At 33.0% G+C, this 20028-nt stretch overlaps 3 protein-coding genes across 4 annotated transcripts; all 3 read left to right on the forward strand.

Annotated features, from left to right (window-relative positions):
- Positions 1 to 308: 308 nt before the first annotated feature.
- On the forward strand, positions 309 to 1203 carry LOC105628503 (cellulose synthase-like protein G2). Its single transcript, XM_012209922.1, has 3 exons — positions 309 to 500; positions 592 to 740; positions 903 to 1203. Exons 1-3 carry the CDS (start codon positions 309 to 311, stop codon positions 1201 to 1203), a joined length of 642 nt encoding a protein of 213 aa, XP_012065312.1.
- Positions 1204 to 4550: 3347 nt separating this feature from the next.
- LOC105628483 (xylose isomerase family protein) lies at positions 4551 to 10513 on the forward strand. Its single transcript, XM_012209897.3, has 21 exons — positions 4551 to 4725; positions 5322 to 5406; positions 5559 to 5666; positions 5903 to 5977; positions 6051 to 6180; positions 6278 to 6369; positions 6534 to 6584; positions 7125 to 7201; positions 7288 to 7342; positions 7427 to 7528; positions 7682 to 7733; positions 8008 to 8053; positions 8132 to 8187; positions 8768 to 8819; positions 8919 to 8998; positions 9116 to 9186; positions 9287 to 9327; positions 9433 to 9532; positions 9633 to 9704; positions 9793 to 9870; positions 10282 to 10513. The coding sequence occupies exons 1-21, from the start codon at positions 4604 to 4606 to the stop codon at positions 10315 to 10317; spliced, it is 1581 nt and encodes a 526-aa protein (XP_012065287.1). The 5' UTR covers positions 4551 to 4603; the 3' UTR covers positions 10318 to 10513.
- Positions 10514 to 12037: 1524 nt separating this feature from the next.
- LOC105628481 (ADP-ribosylation factor 1) lies at positions 12038 to 19815 on the forward strand. 2 transcript variants are annotated; one of them, XM_012209893.4, is made up of 9 exons: positions 12038 to 12249; positions 12395 to 12614; positions 12723 to 12761; positions 13029 to 13091; positions 15494 to 15512; positions 16139 to 16250; positions 17451 to 17498; positions 17747 to 17877; positions 19585 to 19815. In XM_012209893.4, exons 2-9 carry the CDS (start codon positions 12512 to 12514, stop codon positions 19616 to 19618), a joined length of 549 nt encoding a protein of 182 aa, XP_012065283.1. In that variant the 5' UTR covers positions 12038 to 12249; positions 12395 to 12511; the 3' UTR covers positions 19619 to 19815. The 2 variants fall into 2 exon arrangements, with proteins under 2 accessions (XP_012065283.1, XP_012065284.1); XM_012209894.4 differs by having other exon boundaries at positions 12109 to 12249; positions 12399 to 12614.
- The last annotated feature ends 213 nt before the right edge of the window (positions 19816 to 20028 follow it).

Raw genomic sequence — 20028 nt, forward strand, 5'->3', positions numbered from 1 at the left:
TAAGTCAGGCAAAGAATGATAGTTTCAATCTAGGGGACACTCGCCTCAGCAAACAGAAGCAAGTCATCTGCGAAGAAGAGGTGGGAAACCAGTGGACAACACCTAGAGACTGAAACTGGACACCAACTAGCCTCCTCCACCATCAACGATATTAGGTGACCCAAACGTTTCATAGCCAACACATACAAATAAGGAGAAATGGGGTCTCCTTTGCGTACCCCCAGGTTGAACAAAAGCTTCAAGTATTAAAAGAAATCTTAATATTTCAACAGTTTCCACTTTTTAATGTTAAAATAAAATATTTTAAAATGAAGGGTATTGGGTTTCTTGAGGTTGCTTTCTCCAGACATAGCCCACTAACCTTTGGGGTAATGCACAATGGGGTCATGAGCTATGGATATGCACAATCTGGATTCTGGTGCATCTGGTCTATTCTAATTACTGTATATGCTTTCCTCCCTCAGTTAGCTCTCCTTAACAATATTTCCATTTTCCCAGAGGTAATTAACTGCTAATTCTACACTTAATTAATAACGATTATTTGTTGAAGGTTAAATCTAATAACAAGACTGAAAAATGTAATGGGTACAGGTCAAATCACGGTGGTTTCTCCTATATGCCTTCCTTTTTCTGAGGGCATATGCACAGGATCTAGCTGACTTTGTGTTGTATAAAGGAACTCTCCATATGTGGTGGAATGATCAAAGAATGTGGAATATTAGAGGGCTTTCAAGTTTCATGTTTGGGTTGTTCTGAGTTCATTCTCAAATCCTTAGGTGCGTCTCCACTTAGATTCAATGTGATAAGCAAAGCAGTAGATGATGAACTAACCAAAAGATAAGATAAAGAGTTATTCGAGTTTGGAGTGGCATCACCTATGTTTGTGCCCTTACTAATGGCAGCTTTAATGAACTTAGTCTCATTTTCTTGGGGAGTGTCCGAAATTATGAAGGGAAAGAATATGGAAAGATTAACAATCCAAATGTTTTTATTAGCATTGCTGTAATCAACAGTTGGCCAGTTTATGAAGCTATGGTGTTGAGAAGTGACAATGGAAAAATGCCGGCAAAGTTTAATGTTCTTGGAACAACTTCGACATGCTATTTGCACTGCAGGTTCTTACATTTTCAAGTAAAAGATGTGTTCTTTGCCTGTACTAACAGCTATCAATTCTCCATTGATACTGCTTCTTACAGTGAATGACTAAGATATGTTGTAATGTCTTTATATATATATATATATATATACCTTCATTCATATTGAAAAAGTAAATCTTGATATAAATAAAAATGTAAAATATATATTTTTTCTTTCTTGAAAAGAAGAAAGCTGTTAGAAGTGGGTCAGTCAGTCTAAATTTTTGTTGAAGAAGAAGAAAAGTAGTAGTAGTAGCAGTAGAGGGTCATTCCTTGAGGCTAAAAGGTATAATTACCTTTCTACAACTTCACCCATATGCATTTTTTCACGTATGATGCTAAATCACTCCCACCATTTGATTGCTATGTTTTAAATAGTCGAAACACTCGATTGTAAATTCCTTTTTACGTTCAAATAACAAAATAGAAATAATTAAAAATTAAGGCATTGTAGATATAATTAACCATATTCTAACATATAATCTTATAAGACACTTTGTTTTCCCCAAAATCTTATAGTTTCATTAATGGATGAATTTGTGAAATATAAACAATTTAGAATAATTGATAATTATAACAAAAAGTTTGAATATTGTTGCAATTTTATTTTAGATCTTTTTTTTATTTTTTTTGCAATTCTACCGTAGTAATATGAAATTTTAATTGCATTTATACTCAATATTAAAATTGAAAAATGAGAATATGTTGATAATATTTTACTATTAATGTAAATTAAAAATAAGTTTCAAAATTTTTCTATTCTCTTGTTTTCCATTTTTTTTTTTTTTTTTTTTTTTTTTGCTTTCTCCTTCCCAAACACATTTTACTCGTTGCGAGCCATTGCTAGTTTCTTCCATTTAATACTCATTCTGAAAATACTGAACGATAGGGAAAAGAAAAAAGCAAAAAGTTAGGGGATCGTGTTAATTTATTTTTATTTAATTAAAATGGCTTGAATGTGTATGTAACCTATTTATGACTCACATATTATTCAATTTTTCTTTATTTGCTAATCCATTATAACTAAGAGTATACAACATTGATTTAGAAGAAAAACAAGATTGTTAAAATATCCTATGTCTATGGGAATGGGGAGTAACTTACTAGCAACCATTGCGCTATGATGCTAAGCTTCCTTTGGGCTGGCTTTCCAAAGTTTGGATTTGGTATAACAAACAAAATCTAGTGCATAAACTCATCCTTATGTAGAGAATGTACCATCTCATTTGTGCCAGATCTAGTGCAAAACTTTCCTTGAGTGATTACCCCAAACTAAGAAGCTTAGCTAAGTAAAAACCAAAAGCAAGAGCAGATCCATGGATCTGCCTTGACCAAGAGGGCAAATAAATATTAGCGAGAAGGGCCATAAAGGACCGCAAAATAAAAGAAAAAAAATACTGAAATACTAAAACAAAATTAACAAAAAAAAAAAAAAAAAGAGATGAAAAGGGGATTGCCGCGGGCTAAGATCTATTGCCGGCGGCCACCCAAAGGAAAGAAACAAAGACAAAGAAGTTTAGTTTTTAAAGAGAAGGAGAAGCATTTTTTAGAGAGAGGAAAGAGTGTTTGAGCCTCATATTATCCAATAATTAAAAATGTTACATATGCTATATTCACATAAGACATCTAAATTTTTTAGGAGAAAGCTTATAGAACCATCATCTATATCTTGGACTGCCCCACATTTTGAAATGTTAAAGTTTAATATCGATGGATCATTAAAGGGTAAACCTGGACCTAAAGGTATTGATGAGTGCATAGAAACTCTCAGGGTCTTGTCTCTTGTCTATTTTATGAAACTGTGGGTATTCAAGGGTCCAATGAAGCGGAGCTACGTACCATTTTTAGGGCAATTGATTTATTGTCACAACTCACAATCTATATCCTTGCGAAGTAATCCAATAATTATTGAGTCTGACTCTAAGGCTGCTATTTGTTGGATAACACAAAACAGATAAGCGCCCATGGAAGTAGTTGGAACACTTTAATAAGTTTGATTCTATGGGACAATCTTTCACAAATATTTCTTTTACTCATGTTCTGCATGAAGATAATTTTTTTTGTAGATAGTTTGGCAAAAATGGGTGTAGATGCTACAATTTCTTTGATAGCTTGGATATGATGGTTTGGATTGAGATGAGTAATTCTATCTCTTAATTTGGTTGGTTACTAGTTTTCATTATATCTTGGAATTTTTGTGTCGTGTGTTGGTGTTTGGGTGCTTTGAATTTTTCGTTGGAAGAAATATACATATCTATTAGTTTGGGATTCTTTGCTGTCCATTATGGTTTTGTAGGATGATGTCTTTTGGTTTGTTATCTGGCTCTCTCAGATTTTGGCTTGCTTTTATGGGATCAATGCGGCACATGGCAGCAATTCAAGAAAGGATAGCACAATAATTCACACTTGTAATAATCTTTGTATTATTTATGAGTCAAAGAGAAGGTTCTTACTCTATGTTTTGAGGTTTTTCAAATTTTTTTACTTAGTTGGTCTAAATTAGGATGGATGTAAGTGGGGAGTCTCGCAACCGGAGTATAGATTTTTAAATAAATTAAATTTTTTCTAAGTTTAAATTATTAAAATAAATTCATTTTACCGATAAAAAAAATCGTATCACATTATCCACTAAACCAATACTATCTTTAAACTCATTTTGACACCTCTACTTTGCAAGCATTAAATATAGCAAGTTCTTAAAAGAGTAAAGTTGCACAATGTTTCCTTTGTGGTAAGGACCAGTTACGTAAAAACGAATTAGTATGTTAATTAAATATTTTATTTATTTATTGAAGGTTCAATGAGCCGAGATAACAATGCGAGCTACACAATAAGAGATAGTCCTCTCCCATACTCACCAAACACTTGAGGTCAAAAGGACTCTACGGGCTATACATAAATGAAAAGACTAATCAGATCACACCTGATTGGCATGTTAATTAAATATTATTGGTATTCTTTTTGAATAAAATTAGACTGTTATTTTCAAAACTTCTTAAGATAGTAATAGTCTTTTATTTGATCAAATAATATTTTTTTAAGCAATCAAAAATTAGTTCCAAATGACTAGTTATTTTTTACTTTTAACTTAAAATATATTTTTTCACTTATAAATTAATTAAAAAATAAAAACTAATTAAAAGTTATTTTAAAGTAGTTTAACTTTCAATTATTTTAAACATTTCATAGCGAATATCTTTTTTTCCTAGCTACTCCAATTACACCTAATTTTATCCTGACTTTCTGGATAATATCTTTTTGCATTTCTACCTTTATTGGAAATCTCTTTCCAAAAGTTATGTAACTAGAATGACATATTTGTCCCTATTTAGCAGAAAATTTGTTTCACTGTCCTCATAAGGGTAAAATGGGGAATTAGATTCCTTATAAAGCTTAAACAAAATCATTTTCGTTACAGTCAAATGATCCTATCTTTTAAATTTAAAATCCTATAATTATAATTTTATATGATAATTATCCTTAATCGAAAATTTCTCTATATATGCACATGTACTCTGTGTCAGCACTCAGCTCTATCTGTTGAAGAACATAGTCACTGTTTTTCCTGTTCAATCAATATTCTGTATCTGTAAGTCTCTTTCTCTTTTATTCGATTGATTTGTTATGTTTATTTAACAATCAACGATGAAGATACAGTTTAGCTATGGTTCCGCTATCGCCATTTTGGTTTTATTGGATCAAATATGGTTTTGATTTTTGGTGGAGCTAATGAACGATTGGAAGAGAATAGAGAGTTGACAAGATTAATTCTTGTTTGAGTTTTGGTCTTTTACGCATTTTGCAATTTTTTTTGTGAGATTTTTCCTGCACCATGAGGGTGGTTGCATTTGCACGCTTTAGCATTTGATCAGAATTGGGCTCCATGAAAGTTGAATTCGCAGTTTATGGTTCAGTAGGTTAGAACAGTTGCTGGGATTTCAATAGACTATTCTCTTGATTGAAGTTTGGGGTTTTATATTTTTTGTGTTAAATTCTGCCAGTACATTGCTATTTGTTAATCATGTTCAAATATATGTTTATTTGCTGGAATTATATACTTTTCTTGCTTTAAAATATTGCTTTATTTTTCTACAAAATTTACAAAATTGGATTATGGGTTGATATGTATTTTGTTGTATTTATAACTACAGTTCTTTCTTTTCCTTGTTATCCTGTATACTGCAGAATCAGTTTAAATAAGATGAGCAAAATGAAGGGTGGGAAGATATTGTTGCTTCTCTTTTGCCTAAATATAGTCGCTTCTCTTGTGGTAAGGCTTTAAGAGGACCGCTTTCTAAGGGATTTTATTTCATTTGGGGAAAAGATCATATTTTCATTTTTTTCTTCTTAGTAATATCCTGCTTTAAGTCGTCTCTTCTCAACTTTAACCTTGTTTATCTGGTTTCATTGTCTTGCACTCAGATTGCTGATGGTCCACCAACTTGCCCTGCTGATCTTGGTGGCGAATGCAGTGGTTCAGATGAATGGAAAGGTGAATTCTTCCCTGGTGTTCCCAAAATCAAATACGAGGTAAAGATTATTATGATTTATTTCTCTCTTCGTGTTAGTTATATTTGTTCTACTTAGATATTTTAGTTTATGAACTTGGGTTTCTTTAACTCTTCTACTCTGTTATTTGTCATCTGGAAATTCTGTTTGAGGATTTTGCTATATTGACTTATTTTATATATTTCTATCAATTTGTTCTTCGGCCGGAATCTTATGAAAGGTTGAAATTTAAAATTTGTTTGCATTGTTATTTGTAGGGTCCTTCTAGCAAGAATCCACTTGCATTCAAATGGTATAACGCAGAAGAAGAGATCCTTGGGAAGAAAATGAAGGTATTCTTTCATTCTTAATAATATTTTTTGTATCAGTTACTTGATTATTATTGAAATTTATTTATGGTAACAGGATTGGATGAGATTCAGCGTTGCATTTTGGCATACATTCCGTGGGACAGGAGGTGACCCATTTGGTGCACCAACCAAATATTGGCCTTGGGAGGATGGTACCAACTCTTTGGATATGGCCAAGAGAAGAAGTAAGATTCATAAATATTAAGTACTGCTAGTTGTGGTGTATAATGTTGCTGTAAATACTTGTTTAGTAGTTAATTTGTTGTTTCATACATAATGCAGTGAGAGCCAACTTTGAGTTCCTGGACAAGCTTGGAGTTGACAGGTGGTGTTTCCATGATAGGGATATAGCCCCGGAGGGCAAAACTCTAGAGGTGAGTACTCTGAGTCTTTGAGAATTGAGGTTGTTCCTCTTTTTGAAAATGGTCTTATCTGGATGATCTGCATTTCATTAATTATAGATGGTCTGCCTAACGCAAGTAATTAATCTGGGCTTCTTTTTCCTTTCTTTTTTCTATTTCTTTTGTCTGTGATGCAGGAAACTAATGCAAACTTGGATGAAGTTGTGGCCCTTGCTAAAGAGCTGCAGGTAATATTACATGAATGAATGGCCCATTACATAGAACTAAACATTGATCTATTATCTCAATGTAGGATGTCTTGCTTCTGTGGACCTCGTAGATACCATTACTTTGCTTGTTAATTGCTTAACATGCTTCTTCTGGTTTTTAATTATTTTTAGCATCGTTTGTTGTTATTATGAATTATTTGATCTTTTTTTTAATGCGTGTTAAGATTCTTTTTCTTTATTCTATATCCAGAACTTCAAACTTCACATCTCCTCCTTCACTGTTGTGTGAAAGGATTTTATGTTCTCATCTGGGTTGTCTGAAATTGGTATTCCATTAATCATCACTGCATATTCTACAGATTTCTTTTGGAGAACAATGTGCTTGATATACTTCTTATTCTTGTCACTACTACCATCTCATTGAGTGCCGGATGGACGATTGCCATTTTGTACTTCTTTTTTATGCTTATTTGAACCGACATCAATGCTGTTCTTGTTGCATATTCTGGTCTTACAGTCCCATTCTCTTTTAAATGCCTTAACCATGTGACTATACAGGGAACCAAGATTCGTCCTTTGTGGGGCACAGCTCAGTTGTTTATGCATCCTCGTTACATGCATGGTGCTGCCACTAGGTATACTCTTCTCCATTGAATGTTTTGCTAATGATGGTAGTTAGATTGTATGTTCATTGGCTCTAAACTGGGCCCTTTCTTTGCAGTTCTGATGTAGGTGTATATGCATATGCTGCAGCTCAAGTTAAGAAAGCAATTGAGGTGTGTGCATAATCTAATGATACCTGCATCTACAATACTGCCTTCTAGATCCCAATGTGTGTCATAATTGACATTTTTCAACAGGTCACACACTACCTAGGTGGAGAAAATTATGTTTTCTGGGGTGGACGTGAGGGGTACCAATCTCTCTTGAACACGGATATGGAAAGAGAGCTTGATCATTTGGTATTATTTTCATCTTTCTAAAATGTTTGGGCGTATGCTTTCAAATATCATCTAATGGGAATTTATCTTCTATTCTTTTATGATGAATAGTCCTAGAGTTCCCATTATGAAGCATATATTCTTTTTACTAAAAGATGCTACTGGTATTCACAGGCAAGGTTTATGGAAGCAGCTGTTGCCTACAAGAAGAAGATTGGATTTAATGGTAATAGTACTCATTTCCTAACCTGCGCCTCATACTTCATTGTGTGAATTTTTCATAATAAAATTTCCATCTGTAATGGGGAAGAGTATGAATTTTCATTCAGTTGGGGAACAGAACATATGAGCAACTCGTTTCTTGACCCTCATTTTTCTCATTTCTTGACTCTCATTTTTCTTTCTCCTTAATTGATCTTTTATTGAATCATTTGGCCTTTTTTTCACTTTCCAAAGTTCTAGAAAATGAATTTAAGTTGTTATCTTTTCTTCTTTTTCAGGAATCTTGCTAATTGAGCCCAAGCCCCAAGAACCTACCAAACACCAGTGTGCTTCATATCTTATTTCTTTATTTTTCTTTATTTTTTTAGATCTCTGTGTTTAAATATGTTATTATGTTCTCAGGTATGATTGGGATGCTGCGACAGCAGCTAATTTCTTGCGAAAATATGGCCTAATAGGTGAACATTGGAACTTCATTCCTGCAAGCACACGCACTTTATTTTTATAATGTGCTTTGGGTTTTATAATGTACAAACTCCTAGTTTTGCTAATGTGGTGTCATTTGCTAGTTAAAATTGTGGTACTATATTAATGATCTATAGGCATCCTTGCCCAAGTACTAGAAATTTGAGATTCATTATATATAATGAAATAATAGTTTATTTATTGCCGATATATGCTCAAAACTCTGTTAATTTAAAAGTCTTAGGTTGTTTTATGTTAAGTTGACATCCAATGTGTTCCCTTCATCGTATAATGCTAGTTTTCACTATTAATGTGTGTTTTTTAACCTAAGAAATAGTATAAGCATAACCCTGATGAACTTTAAGTTCACAATTATTTTAAAAAAGAACCATCTTTCTTTTCTATGTAGTTGCTGGGAAGTTCAGAACTCCAAGCTTTGACAGTCTAAAATTAGTTTTGAAGATGGATTTTTTAGTGTTCCATTTTGGGGTTGAATATTTTTCTCATCAGTGTTTGCTATTTAGTGAGTTTGATAACTGTAATTAACCTTATGTCCCTTGTTTCGTTTTGTAGGAGAATTCAAGCTGAACATTGAATGCAACCATGCCACTCTTTCTGGTCATAGGTACATCCATGTGTTTTATGTACTGCTTCATTGTTATTTTAAATTATTGCAAACTACATATGCAAATTTTCTAACCTGTAATACTCTTCTGTTCCTCAGCTGTCATCATGAGCTTGAAACTGCCAGAATCAATGGTTTACTGGGAAATATTGATGCAAACACTGGTGACCCTCAGATTGGTAATAGATAACTAGAAACCTTTGACCTTTTTCTAATTTTTCTGCTACATTAATGAAAAGCGCTAGGTTGATTTTAGATTATATGCATGTAACATATCTTTACTGTCATCTCTGCAGGATGGGATACAGATCAGTTCTTGACAGACATTGCAGAGGCAACTATGGTTATGCTTAGTGTGATAAGAAATGTAAGTAAAGTGTATATTGCTTTAAATTGATTTGAAAAATTCAAGACCGTGCTATTTCAGATAGGATGTCATTATCTGCTTTCCATTTTGTCGGATATAGGGAGGGTTGGCACCGGGAGGATTCAACTTTGACGCAAAATTGTTAGTTTCCTCCTTTTTTCTCGTTCTTGTGCATGGGAATGTTATGGATCTCTAATTTCCATATATTTGAACCAAATATTTATTTCTGCTTTGATGAAACTTAAGGCGGAGGGAGAGTACAGACGTTGAGGACCTATTCATTGCTCATATTGGTGGAATGGATACATTGGCTCGTGGACTGCGAAATGCTGCAAGGTTGATTGAGGTGAGCTTTTCAATTTTTAAACTTTTTCCCCATGAATTCTGAAGGAAAATCTCTTTATTCGGATCTGAATACGAATGAGTTTTCATGCTGTGAAATGAAGGATGGTTCCTTGGCTGAGCTTGTTCGCAAGCGGTATCAGAGTTTTGACACAGAAATTGGAGCACAAATAGAGGTAATATGCTTAGTACCCCTTTTTTCCTTAGTTTTAATTTTTTTTTTTTTTTTTTCAGCTAATTGCAAACTAATGCATATTGCATCAGGCTGGCAAGGCTGATTTTGAAACGCTTGAGAAAAAAGCCTTTGAATGGGGTGAACCAAAGGTTCCTTCTGCTAAGCAGGTAATGCAATAATCAACATGTTTCTATTCCAAGACTTGCATCCCATTGCCAATTAAAAGCGACCTGAACATGGACTTAAAGAGTCAGAACAAAGTATAAGATCAACCAGTTTTCTTTTATGTGGTGTGGCATATAATTTTACTGCGAGGAGTTTCAAAGGAAAACTAATTAAATGTACTTGCATTATGTGGGAAATCACTTATTAGGATGTTTAATTTACCTATTTTATTATATTCCCCAACAATTCTTCCTTTGAAATCCTTATTCAGCTCTTACTATTAGTTATTGGTAAAATCATTTTGAATTAGAACAAACAATACCCAAAAAGACAAGTTAAATTAAGATTTTTAATATTTATGATTGATAGATTGTCTGTAGAATCTAACTAAGGGTACGTGCGTGCTATTGCAGGAACTCGCAGAGATGATCTTCCAGTCTGCACTATAGACTGTGGTAACATACAATATAGCTGTGAAGTAGCCGGGCTCTGCCCACCCTCCCCTTGATACCCACCTTTTTAATAATCCGTGGTATGAAAAATAACTAGTAGAAATGAATGATGACATACCCTTTTGTAATGTAGTCGAGGATGTAGTTGAGTAGAACGCATTATAAACAGTTTTGAATTTGCTTGGATTCTCTACCTGTTTTGTGTTTGTTTGTCCCTTTGTTGCATGAGGGAGCATAGGTTCTTAAGGTTCTATTTGGCATTGTTTTTTAAGTTATTTGTGAGAGAAAACCATATACTTAAAATTTTGATTTACATTTTAGATGAAATCAAAATAAATTTATTTAATTTAAACAAAATCAATTCCACGTTTTAAATTTATTTATGTTTGGATTGCTTTTTTTTTTTTTTAAATGAATCAAAATAAATTCAAAACATGGAGTTGATTTATATTAAATTCTAAATATTCTTCCTGTTTGCAATAAAATTCAAAAATTTAAATTCATTTGTTTTTATTTTTAAAATACTATTGGCATAATAATGTTAGAAGGTTAAGAGGGTTTGTTTAAGTTATGGAATTGATTGTAAAATTTCACATCGGTAGAATTTGGTTTGGTTATATTTAAATCCATAGAATTGAATTTTTCCAATTCAGATTGGTTTTATTGATTGTAACTCTTAATTTCAAATAATCATTCAGCAGTAAATATTGTTGACTCCAATTGGGAGAATTTTCTACAAAACCATCTAACTATGAAGGTAAAGCCATCAATCAACAAAAGATATAGAAAGGGTATTCAAAATAAGAAAATTAAGTTATGGAATACAATCTATTACCAAATATGATAATTTGAAAAAAAAAAAAAAAAAAACTATTAGCCTAATTCATAATTTAACGCATGAACTTTGACAAAAAATTTTGTGGTACTTTTAAATTTTAAAATTAAGCTTATCATTATATGAACTTTACTTTTTGTAATATTATTTTTGAAACAATAACTTTTACTCATTCCATCTTATAAAAAGATGGTTCATTTTCTTTTTAACACAGATTAAGAAATAAACATTATTATAGTTTGTGAATGATTTTCTTACTATAACTTTTCTATTATATTAATTTTAAATAATAAATGCATAATTATTATATTAAATTAATAAAAATAAAAATAATATAAATATAAAATATAAATTCCAATCAATGAAAGAGACCAACATTGATGAATTTATAAAATTTAAAAAGAGAAAAAAAAGGAAAAATAGAACTGTGGACAAATTTAACAATTAATTATAATTTTCTACCCCTATTTTAGTCGGGGTTGCCAATACATTTTTTTGCTTTTAATTTTTTTATTAACTTCAGTAATTCAAATGTATTTTTCTTAGAATATATATTTTTTTCTTTTTTTTTATTACTTTGTCTTCATATTTAGAATTTTTTGCTCTGATCCCTCCTTTATGATGTTTATTATTAAATAAAATATGATATTCGACTCTTTGGTTAAAAACTTTAAATATTGATTTATAAGTGTGAATTTTGGATCACCACAACATATTCCTCCACTGTTACCAAATGCTAGTTCAAACGTTTCTCAAAAAGCTAGATGGACCGTTCAGTAAAACCCTAAAACTACCAAAAAAAAAAAAAGTTGATGACGTGGCAAAATTTATCTACCGCATCAACTAGAACCGGACAGAGGGAAACACCAGCGGACCTGCGTTTTTCATTTCTAAAACTTGTTGTATTGTTCTTTTGTTTTCTTCGCTGCTTGTTTTACATGTCTCCATTTCGTTTCTAAAGCGAATAAAACGAACTTTCTTCTCTCTCTGTTCCAATTTCTGCTACATCATCCGCCCCAAAGTTTCTCAAAATTCGATTTCGATCCCATAACCGTTACATCTTTTGCAGGCAGACCCTCTCCTTTTCTCTTCAGGTGCGTTTCGTTATACTCACGTAACAAATGATGCTTGCACACTGCAATAGTACTTTGCTTCTGTTGCCCACCTTTGTCTCGTAAATTTCACGCTTACACTGTTTTTTTTTTTTTTTTTTTTTTTTTTTTTTTTGATTTTTTGAAGATAGGAACAGGGTTCTGCTTTGCAGATCAGATCCAAATTCTACGATCTGTCTTACACATGCACTAAGAGAACCCTCATTTTTGGTTTTTAAGAAGAAGCCAAAAGAAAAAAAAAAAGATGGGTATATTGTTTACTAAAATGTTCTCTTCCCTCTTTGGCAACAAAGAGGCCCGGATCCTGGTTCTTGGCCTTGATAATGCTGGAAAAACTACAATTCTTTGTAAGTAATTTTTATTTCTGATTGATACCCTTCCTTCGTTTTGCATTTTTGTGCAATGGTGATTGATTAATTTTGATAATTCTCCTTTTCTGATTTTGTGTTATACAGATCGGCTTCAGATGGGTGAAGTTGTATCCACGATTCCAAGTTGGTATTCTTTCTTAGTTTCATTGAATTAGGGTTATATGTTATTTTGTTTGATTAATCAAAATAATCAAAATTTGAGAATTTGTAATCTTTCTTATCCTGTTTTGTTTTGTTTGAGAACTGAATGGTATTAGCTTCATCTGTAGATTCAGGGTTGTTGTTTGAGGGACTTAGTTATTTGTACTCCTTTTTTTTTTTGTTGAAGTTTCTAGAATTTCTTTCATATTCTGTTGGAATTGCTAAATGATCCATTTGTTTTTTGCGCAGCAATTGGGTTTAATGTGGAGACAGTGCAGTACAATAATATCAAATTTCAAGTATGGGATCTTGGTACGCTAACTTATTCCCTTTGATCTGTATCTCTTGCTGGCTTGTGATTCCAGTTCTATTTGAGACCAATTACATAACTTATCATTCTTAAGATTTTGTGAAGCGATATCTCTTTGTATTACGGAGAATAAGCTTGATTTTATCATATAAGCATTTCTTTGTTTTCTCTTTTATTTTGTTTTGGTTTGATGAAACAACAGAGAACAGACATTAATGTCTGCATGTCGGAACTGAGGTTGTATACTTTATATATATTTTAGGTCAATTTGGTATTCTGGACTCTCAAAACTCAATGTACATGATTGAATACTGAATCTACAATCTAGCCAACTTTTATCAGTCAGCTTACTGGTTAAATGAAGTAATGGAAACTTTAGTCATGTGCAATTAAGAACATTCATTATTCTGGAAAAAGGTAGACCAAGCAATGGCCCTTACCTAGTGTTACCTTAATTTTATTTCCACAGAGAAAAGAATGATTAAGGGAAGGGAAGGGCAATTGAAATGGGAATAGAAGGATTTACAGTAAAATCTACCCGAGAAAGTCAAATGGTTGCCTTCTAATTAGATGGCACTGCAACAAAACTTAATAAAGGTATTCTTGGAATGAAGTGAAAAATTGGGAAGCAAAAGAAGTTGAATAAGAGCGGAGATATTACGATGAAAACTACACAATCATGCGTTTATACATAAGCAAGGTAGTCATAATCTTGAAATAGTTTGTAAGGCTAGAATACGTGTTTGGCCCATATGGATGGCTTCCATTTCCTCAAAAACCAGGCCAATGCTTTGTCCAGGTCTTGGGAACATCCAGTATCCCTTGTTTTCTCATGTATTTTTCTTTCCATGGCTGTATAAGCAATGGTTGGAAAGACTAGGACAACTTGAATCAGGAGCAATGTTGTTTTTCTTGTCATTTAGGTGCTAATTTAACTATTAGGTAACCTGGATTGAGAGAGTGAGTGTATGGAAAACAACCTTGACATCTAGTTTTTCTTAATCTAGAGAACCAAATCACTCTTCAATGTTTATTCTAGTAAATGGAATATTTTTAATATATGCAGTTTTCCCACATTGTTTTTGAGCAGTATGCTATCCATGCATGTATATATTCCATTTCTTGCCTCTAAAAGTCGACTATCATATTGGGACTAGATGTATGTGTTGTGAATTGGAAATTGCTCTGATACCACTTGTTATGACGGAAGCATGAAAATATCTATTTGGGGTAAAAGAAATATAATGCGACAACAAAAGAAAAAGAGGAGACCCAAAATTTATGACGTTCAGTGTAAGCCTACATCCATGGGTGAAGGAGAACAAAATTCACTAATAAATAGAAAAGATACAAAGTCCAAATAGGAGATAACACTCAAAGCCCTAAATCCAAATGTATACCTAAAAAACTCACAATATTTTTTTCTCTTAAATTGTAATGGTAATTAATTATTGAACAAAATTACCGGATCTAAACTAAGAGCAAAAAAATAGGAGAGAACTCTCAAAACCTCTCTAGGATGTCTCTCTATATGGTATATCTCTCTCATTTATTTGTTCTCTCGCTCTCTGTGTCTATCTCACAAACCCTGTGTTTTGCCAAGTTCTCTAAGGCAATGGCTTGCTTGAAGGCTACTCTAACTTGCTTGTTTCATGGGCGCCAATTTTCTTTCTTCGTGTGAGTGCCAATCTTTGTCATGTAAAGTTATGACCTGGCATACATTGAATGGTAACTGGAATGAGCTGTCATTCATTGAATGGAGATTTGACCTCTGAAATTGCATAGGTGAGAGGACAGGCCATCACTTAAAGAAAATTTCAAAAATAGGCTATAGCTTGGTATGGAAAAATCTCTATAAGTGATTGCTTAAATGCTTGTCTTTTGGCTACAGCCTATAGTTCTGCTTGGCTCTTGGTATGTGGTTGCCTATACTCTTGGCATTCTTGTCTTAGGTGATAGCCTAAAGCCTTTTATTTTCATGGCCTATCCTAAATTTAAGGCATCACTAACAGTATGATGTTTCTGTGTGCAATGGTTTTCATTTCTCCCATTTGCAAGTGATTCAGTTTAACTCAAAATGGAAAAAAGAAAAAAAAAAGAAAACCGTGTCAAAGGTCCATTAGTGTTTGACAATTTATATATATATATATATATATATATATATATAGAATACATAATTTATTCCAACTTTTATTAGTTATCTGAGATGGTACAAAGCTTGAGTTATACGAGACAATTAAAATATCATTAAGTTTATCATTTTTTTTCTCTTTATTTTCCTTTACTTGTTTGGAAATATATACAGAATATGTCTATTGAAGAGCTTACCTTTTAAGCCTTCTATGATTAGAAATCAATGTGATTTTCATGTCCTGATATATATGTATATATGTTCTTGTGACAGGTGGGCAAACAAGTATCAGGTAATTTGCTTGGATTTTTCTGTTCCTTTAAAATTGTTTATCAATAAAATTAGCATTATATTGGTAACACTCTATTCCCTTTTTATGATAGCATTATTTGGTTTTGTTTCAAAGGACCATGCAATGTTGGATTTAAAAAATTAATATTTGAATGTGAAGAAGACTTGTGATTAAATCCCAAGCCTAGCAGAGGGCTTCCCTTCATGACACTCTTGTATATACTTATTTGCATTAGCTGATTTGTTCTTTTTACCATGAACGTTTGTTATAGAAAGAATTGTATTTGAGCCTCAGGGTTTTAACTGATATCATATGTGGTGCTGGCCTATGCATCAATCAAAATGAATCAATTGCTTGGGTACCTATGGGAGTCAAACAGTTGTCTTTTTCATTCTTTGTTCGTAACCGTTTAGCAATCTGTCAGCAGTATATCCTATGAATTTTACAAGGTACTTGTCATTCCTTGCTTAAAGGATTGAGGATGATTTTCATATCCTTATTTGTGGTCTTCAATTCAGGATCATGCCATTATGTCCTCACTACTTCTTTTAGTTTCTCTGATAGATTCTGATATAACCTTCATCAATGCCACAAAGTTTACCTTCTGCTTTTATTATATTGCACAGACCATATTGGAGATGTTATTTTCCTAACACTCAAGCCATAATTTATGTTGTTGACTCGAGTGACACCGACAGGCTGGTGATTGCCAAAGATGAGTTTCACGCAATCCTGGAGGTACCTTTATTCCTACTTTATGTCTAATTTTAGCAGTGATCTAATACTCCTCTGTAATAATTGTGAATGTTACTAACTTGGGATGTTCCAAAGTAATTTATTCACTTTCCATTTGGTTAAAAATAAATAAGTCAAAAAGTTATTTTGTCAACAATATTCTCTGAATACTTCTCCTTGATTTTTGTGCCACCTTCCACTAAAGTTATTAGTAAGGGAAAAATTGGTAAACCGATGTGAAATACTTCATTCAAATGACTTACTCTTAATCTTCGTGCAAAGTCAAACTGGATTGTAATTTTGAGAGGGTGGCTAGCCTGTGCACATATTTAAATTTAATGAAAATCTTGGGGGCCTTAGACATTGAACTGGCAGAGTGAATTTAATTATTTGTATTTGTTGCAAAAGTTACGTTATAGCCTTATACAAATTGTGACTTCTTTTGATGAGGTGATAGCAGACTTTACTTGTCTTTTATGTCTGTCTTTATATCGGTATTAGCAAGTTCAAAAGCACAGGCATATATGCCCACATGAAAGAACCCATGTTCAGTGTGGACAACTACTTGGGGTTTATAATTTTCAATAGATATATTAAGAAAATTTTAAAACGTTACTTGTATGTCCTCTGTTGATTGGATATGGTAGTATTTTAAGTGGTGGTCATGAACTAATTTAAATATTTAGCAAAAGAGCCGGGATCAAATCTATAATTTTAAAAATGAGATATTGGTAAACCTGCTCTTTTGCTCAATTCTCTTTATCAATTTTTTTTTCTCTCTCTCTCTCTCTCCTCCTCTACTAGGACTTAAAGCATATGCCAAAAACTAGAAGGGAATTTCTCTTTCTAATACCTTTCTATCAGGACTAATAAAAACTATTGGCTTACTTTTGAAGCTTTATTAAGTTCCTATTTTCTTTTTCTTGCATGTAGGTAATTTTAATTTGCTCATGAAAAGGTGGTAGTGAGAATTAAAAATTATCAGCTTGTTATCATTTCACGATCAGAACTTCCTGCCTCTTTCAGGATTTTCTGGCTTCACACGTGACAAAACCCCCATCACCTTTTTAGCTAGCAAGAAAATGACTTACTGGTCCTTAGGCTGTCAATAAAGTCACTTTTGATGTAAAGAAATTGGCTATATTCCATGCTTTTCCTTAGGTGTCTTATGATGCCAGTTTATCCATTTGAGTTTTTCGGCAGGAGGAAGAGTTAAGAGGCGCTGTTGTTCTTCTCTTTGCAAACAAGCAGGTTAGTTTTCGCACTCAGTTGTCTATTCTTTTTATAAAGAATATACAACTGGTATTTGCAACTTAAGTAACGTTACTGAGTATGATATTTGAGTGTTATTGCTTGTAAAGAAGTAGAAATTATAACTTTTTGTGATTCAATTAGGTTTTTTTTTCGATGCATAGTAAATGCCTTTTGCATACAAACTTTTTTAAACAAATTTATGAGTTTTATTCATCAAGTTCTGAATTTATTCTTTTATTATGTAGGATCTTCCTGGAGCACTTGACGACGCAGCAATTACAGAGGCTTTGGAATTACACAAGATTAAGAATCGACAATGGGCAATTTTTAAAACTTCTGCCGTTAAAGGAGAAGGTCTCTTTGAGGGCCTGGACTGGTAAGTTCAGTAAAAGTTAAGCAGTAGATATTTAGCTTTTGATTTGAAGATATGGAGTACAGGCTTCTTAAACTTCCTTTCTGCGAATACTGTGTATCACATGCTATGGATTTACTTCCAAGTCCTTGTTTGGTTACTAACAACAAGAGATCATGAATTGATAGGGAATCAAGCCTTAAGTTCCAAGATCACATAGGGTCTAGGTCTTAGAAACTGAACATTAGAACAAGGCTTCTTTTCCTTTCTCATTTCCTAATTTGTGTTATTACTATGGTGCTTGACATTCTTTTATTACTAAATATATACATACTGCCCATTCTCTCTTAAATGAAGCTTGCCCTTGAGCCTAGCCCTAGGGAGGTGATGTATAACCAAAAAGGACAAAGGCAAAAGAAAGAACAATATTTGATTAGGAATATACAGCCACAAACCTACAATTCCTACTTTCTATATTTATATTTTTTTTCCCAAAATAAGTACTCCTAAAATCTCTAGGAATTGGATTTCACTTAGGGTTAAATGGAGTGCTTAGTTTAGTTAAACTGGAACATAATCATCTCAATTTTAACAATGCAAGAGAAATTGAGTGAACAAGGCTTTGGATGGATATTATAGGGGGTGGCCGAAAGTGCACATTTTTGAATATTTTGTTTCTATTATACAAAGGGATGAAGCAATGGAAGAGGATATTTGTCAGGGGATTAATGTTGTTCAGTTGAAATGGAGCCATGTGATGCAATTATGAAGAATTGAAAGGGCACCTGTAGAAGATAATGTGCTGGCTAAACTCAGGTTGATGAATGTTTGAGGTGAAGAAACACAGTTGTAAACTGAATGTTGCTAAGATGAGGGTGCTAAAATTATGACTGAAAATATAAGAGGCTGAATGGGACATCAGTACTTTCTTAGGAGGGCAGAAATAGAGCATTAAATTGAAAAGTAGTTTGGAAGGATTTAAATACTTGACCATTTCTATCAGGGACTTGTAGATCTATTCATTGGGAGGTGGAGATTTCCAAGTTATAAGAGTGAAAGAGAGAGGTAGAACGAGACAGACATGGAACAAAAAAATGATTGAGAAAAAATTAGCATTGTTAGACCTTTCTACAATTGTAGTCTTAAACTGATTGGAAAAGTGTCAACTAGTTTGAGACAAAAGTTTAGTAGAGTTTTATGGACTTTATACATCAAAATTACGTATATGCTATGGGATCTGCCTGAAGGCAGAATTGAGTTGCAGTAAGGGATTTCTGCGGAGTAGAAGCTGATCCTAGTAAAGATCATGGTTCTTGAGTGACCAATTAATTAATTCTATGATAGAGAGAGATGTCCTCGGTTTATGACACAGCTTTAACTGACATATTAAGTGATATGGGATGATGGCAGCTCAATTGCTACATGAAAACCCCAAGTGAGGACATTAAATCCAGCCAGTAAGAAAGTCCGGAAGCTAGAAGGTACAATGTAGTCATCATAAACTACCCCACCCCACTGCACTAAATCTAGTCTATGGGAGAGATCTCTATTGCTTATATTAGTTATTTGCTAGGATGTTTAGGAATTGTAAATACACTGAGCCAATGTGCTTCTTGTTATCTTACAAATTTCAAAAACCATTGTTGTGTGAGCACATGCAAAAGCACATAATTTTCTTTTGAATCAAAATTAAAAGTCTGTTCTTTCTGGTGTCAATGTGCAAAAATGTAGGTTAAGTAATACGCTCAAATCGGGAGGAGCCTAAACCTTTAGGAGAATAATTGAAAGGTTACCATTGTGCGCCTGAGGCAAAGTTACAGAGGGTGAGAAGTTGGCATGGCTGGTAATACAAATTCTATTCATGTTTGCGGTTATTTGGCGTTTGATGTTGCTGATTTTTCTCACCAATATAGTTGTAAAATTTTCCTTTAAGTTGTGGTCAATCAGTTCATTTTTTTTTTCCCCAAGGATACTTTATATATTCTTTTTCTGGCATCTATTCACTTTGTGTAGCTCTTTCAATTTTGTTTTCCTTCCTCTGTGTACTGTATTTGAAGGATAATAATGATGGCTTTTTATGAAAGAAACCAACATAGATCCAAGTCTATTTGTCCATTGATAATCAACAGATATTCAAATTTGTGTTGATCAGTAACTTTGTCATTTAATTTCTTT

Source organism: Jatropha curcas, chromosome 8 (genome assembly GCF_041381405.1).
Source record: "Jatropha curcas cultivar XTBG-Jc1 chromosome 8, XTBG_Jcur_1.0, whole genome shotgun sequence".
Lineage (NCBI taxonomy): Eukaryota > Viridiplantae > Streptophyta > Magnoliopsida > Malpighiales > Euphorbiaceae > Jatropha > Jatropha curcas.

Bases quoted from the DNA above. Each gene is read 5' to 3' on its own strand.
- LOC105628503 (XM_012209922.1), top strand. From the start codon at position 309: ATGAAGGGTATTGGGTTTCTTGAGGTTGCTTTCTCCAGACATAGCCCA. The intron at 501-591 runs GTAATTAACTGC...TAATGGGTACAG, and splicing joins ATATTTCCATTTTCCCAGAG to GTCAAATCACGGTGGTTTCT. The intron at 741-902 runs GTTTGGGTTGTT...TACTAATGGCAG, and splicing joins AGAGGGCTTTCAAGTTTCAT to CTTTAATGAACTTAGTCTCA.
- LOC105628483 (XM_012209897.3), top strand. From the start codon at position 4,604: ATGATAATTATCCTTAATCGAAAATTTCTCTATATATGCACATGTACT. The intron at 6,181-6,277 runs GTAAGATTCATA...TACATAATGCAG, and splicing joins GGATATGGCCAAGAGAAGAA to TGAGAGCCAACTTTGAGTTC. The intron at 9,871-10,281 runs GTAATGCAATAA...GTGCTATTGCAG, and splicing joins AGGTTCCTTCTGCTAAGCAG to GAACTCGCAGAGATGATCTT.
- LOC105628481 (XM_012209893.4), top strand. From the start codon at position 12,512: ATGGGTATATTGTTTACTAAAATGTTCTCTTCCCTCTTTGGCAACAAA. The intron at 12,762-13,028 runs GTTGGTATTCTT...TTTTTTGCGCAG, and splicing joins AGTTGTATCCACGATTCCAA to CAATTGGGTTTAATGTGGAG. The intron at 16,251-17,450 runs GTACCTTTATTC...GTTTTTCGGCAG, and splicing joins AGTTTCACGCAATCCTGGAG to GAGGAAGAGTTAAGAGGCGC.